Source organism: Eutrema salsugineum, unplaced genomic scaffold (assembly GCF_000478725.1).
Source record: "Eutrema salsugineum unplaced genomic scaffold, Eutsalg1_0 scaffold_3, whole genome shotgun sequence".
Lineage (NCBI taxonomy): Eukaryota > Viridiplantae > Streptophyta > Magnoliopsida > Brassicales > Brassicaceae > Eutrema > Eutrema salsugineum.
In genome coordinates this window covers 15,959,349-15,962,087 of record NW_006256756.1, presented here as the reverse complement: position 1 = coordinate 15,962,087, position 2,739 = coordinate 15,959,349, and the positions used below count along the sequence as shown (strand labels likewise).

Sequence of the window (2,739 nt, the reverse complement as noted above, 5' to 3'; positions counted from 1 at the left end):
TTTAGTTTCTCTTGCTTGTTTAATTCTTAATTACTGCTTGTTCTTGTTTGCTTTATGTTTTTAGATCACCTTGTTACCAACTCATCTGTTTAGTTAGACTTGGATTAAGAATTGATCCTCATAGTCTTACTGTCTAGAATCTCTCCATTTGGATTGATACCTCAAGTGCTACAATGACATGAGTAGTTGAGGAATTGATCAAAAAGTATAACGGTTTTTCTACTGAACACCCAATAGATCATATTGAAAATTTTGAAGAGCTGTGTTCAACCATAATGAAAAATACCTATTACCATATGTGTGTCATTTTCCCATTCTCTCTAACTGGTAGAGCTAGTAAATGGCTTGAAAATTTGCCACCTGCGTCCTTGAAGACGTGGAAAGAGTGTAGAGAGGCTTTCCTAAGTCACTTTTACACCAGAGATCGTTCCAATCTCTTAAGGGACAAGATCCAAAAATTTCAGCAGGAGGACACAAAAAACCTCTATGACGCCTGGGAAAGATTCAGAGATTACCAAAGAGATTGCCCACACCATGGTTTCTCCGAGGAGCGCCTGATGACCATCTTCTACCATGGAGTTAATGAAGAACTGAAGTTTTCTTTTGATACCTCTAGCAATGGAGACCTTTTCACTAGAACTGTAGATGAGGCTCACCCCTATATCACTAATCTAGCTGGGAGTATCAGAAATAGGAGACTTCTAACCCAATCTAGATGTTCTAAGATCGAGGAAAAAGAACCACCTGTTAGTAAAGAATGTCTAGATCAGATTAGGGAAGACATCCGTAAGATCCTTAGTGCGATTGGTCCCATTCATAACTCTGATTATAGGAGCAAACACAACAAACCCTGCGTCGAAAAGATGAATGACCTTGGGGTAGAGAGGAGTTTCCAAACTCAGAAGATGATGCAAACTGCCGATGTCTATCAGATTGAAGAGGCTGAGCAGAATCAACCCCACCAGGGGTGTGAGCCTTTCAACCGCGGCAAAACCAACCTCCACCGTGGGTGGGAAGCTTTTGGCCGCGGCCAAGAGGAGTTTCACCGCGGGTCAGAGCATTTTGACCGCGACCAGCCTGATTTCCAACCCCCTTTTCAACCTTCTTTCAAGCAAACCCAATCTGATCAACCCAATTCCATACTTCCTCCTTATTATCCTTTTTCCAGGATTGAAGAACTAGAAAAAGAGGTTGACTATGTCTCTAAATAGGTAACGAATGGGCAACATCAGTAAGAGGAATGAAATGCCTCAAAAATTCATTCTCGAAGTCGAAATCTTTGATGTATGGGGAATTGATTTCATGGGACCTTCCCCAACTTCTTTCGGAAACCAATACATCTTAGTAGCGGTAGACTATGTCTCTAAATGGGTAGAAGCAGTCGCCAGCCCTACTAATGATGCAAAAGTGGTTATAAAGCTGTTTAAATCAATCATTTTCCCTCGTTTTGTAGTTCCTCGAATTGTGATAAGCAATGGAGGATCCCATTTCATCAATAGAGTCTTCGAAAATCTGCTAAAAAAGAATGGAGTCACGCATAAAGTTGCATCTCCATATCACCCTCAAACAAGTGGACAAGTGGAAATCTCTAACAGAGAGATCAAGTCGATTTTACAAAAGACAACTGGCTTAAATCGCAAAGATTGGTCTGAAAAACTCGACAATGCACTTTGGGCATACAAAACTCCTTTAGGGACCATGCCGTTCAACCTTGTTTATGGAAAAGCATGTCACCTCCCTGTAGGGCTTGAGTATAAATCACAATGGGCTATTAAGGAGACAAACATGGACTTTAAGGCAGCTGGAGAAAGAAGAATGCTTCAAATGCACAAATTAGAAGAAATCCGCCAAAACGCCTACGAAAACTCCAAGATATACAAGGAGAAGACGAAGGCATATCACGATAGAAGGATCATACATCGATCCTTTGCTCCAAATGACAGAGTTCTTCTTTTCAATTCTCGCCTTAAGCTATTTCCAGGAAAGCTACGATCTAGATGGTCTGGACCTTTCACAGTAAAGGAAGTCAAACCGTATGGAGCACTCATTCTTTGGGGTAAGAAAGGAGATACATTTGTCGTCAACGGACAAAGTTTAAAACCATACCTCGCAGAAGAAGAAGGAAGAGAAGCAATGCTATTAGCAGACCTGCCAGGCTAGAGCATTATCAAAGTCAAGCTAATGACTCTAAGCAAGTGCTTAGTGGGAGGCAACCCTCTTGGTATTTTACTTATTCCCTTTGATTTGCCTTTTTCTATTTTTGCTGCTTTGTTTTTTTTTTTGTAATTTCAGGTTTTTAAGCGAAGAACGAATAAGAGGTGAACAAAAATCACGAACCAGAAACCACATCACCAGGTAAGTACACCTAAACATTCCAAATTTCAGTCCATCATTATCCCATCCTCTCAAAGATTTGTCACACTGGAGGCAGTGTGATTTAAGTCTGGGGGAGGATGTTCATCCTTTACTAATGAAATTTGGTTTCTCTTGAGTTTGTGTTTCACAAAAAGTTTTCAAAACGGTTTTCAAAACAGGAACACCGGAACAAAATCATATGCTTCTAGACTTTACATGTTGGTTCTTTGTGGTTAGTACTAGACTAGGTGGTAGCTAGACTACTTGCACTACGAACTCCCACCAGAGGATTTCTATTCAAGGAGATCTTTTCTGCCAGGATACACTAGCTCATTCTACTTGAACATAATCTTGACATCTAATTTTCTCATCATTGGTTTTAGG

General features: G+C 40.4%; 1 protein-coding gene and 1 non-coding gene across 2 annotated transcripts; one reads left to right on the top strand and one right to left on the bottom strand.

Annotated features, from left to right (window-relative positions):
- Nucleotides 1-431: 431 nt before the first annotated feature.
- Nucleotides 432-541, bottom strand: LOC112085854. Its single transcript, XR_002899141.1, has one exon. It is a non-coding gene; the product is annotated as a small nucleolar RNA R71 (small nucleolar RNA).
- Nucleotides 542-1,218: 677 nt separating this feature from the next.
- Nucleotides 1,219-2,322, top strand: LOC112085482. Its single transcript, XM_024154701.1, has 2 exons — nt 1,219-1,893; nt 2,293-2,322. The coding sequence occupies exons 1-2, from the start codon at nt 1,219-1,221 to the stop codon at nt 2,320-2,322; spliced, it is 705 nt and encodes a 234-aa protein (XP_024010469.1).
- Nucleotides 2,323-2,739: the final 417 nt, after the last annotated feature.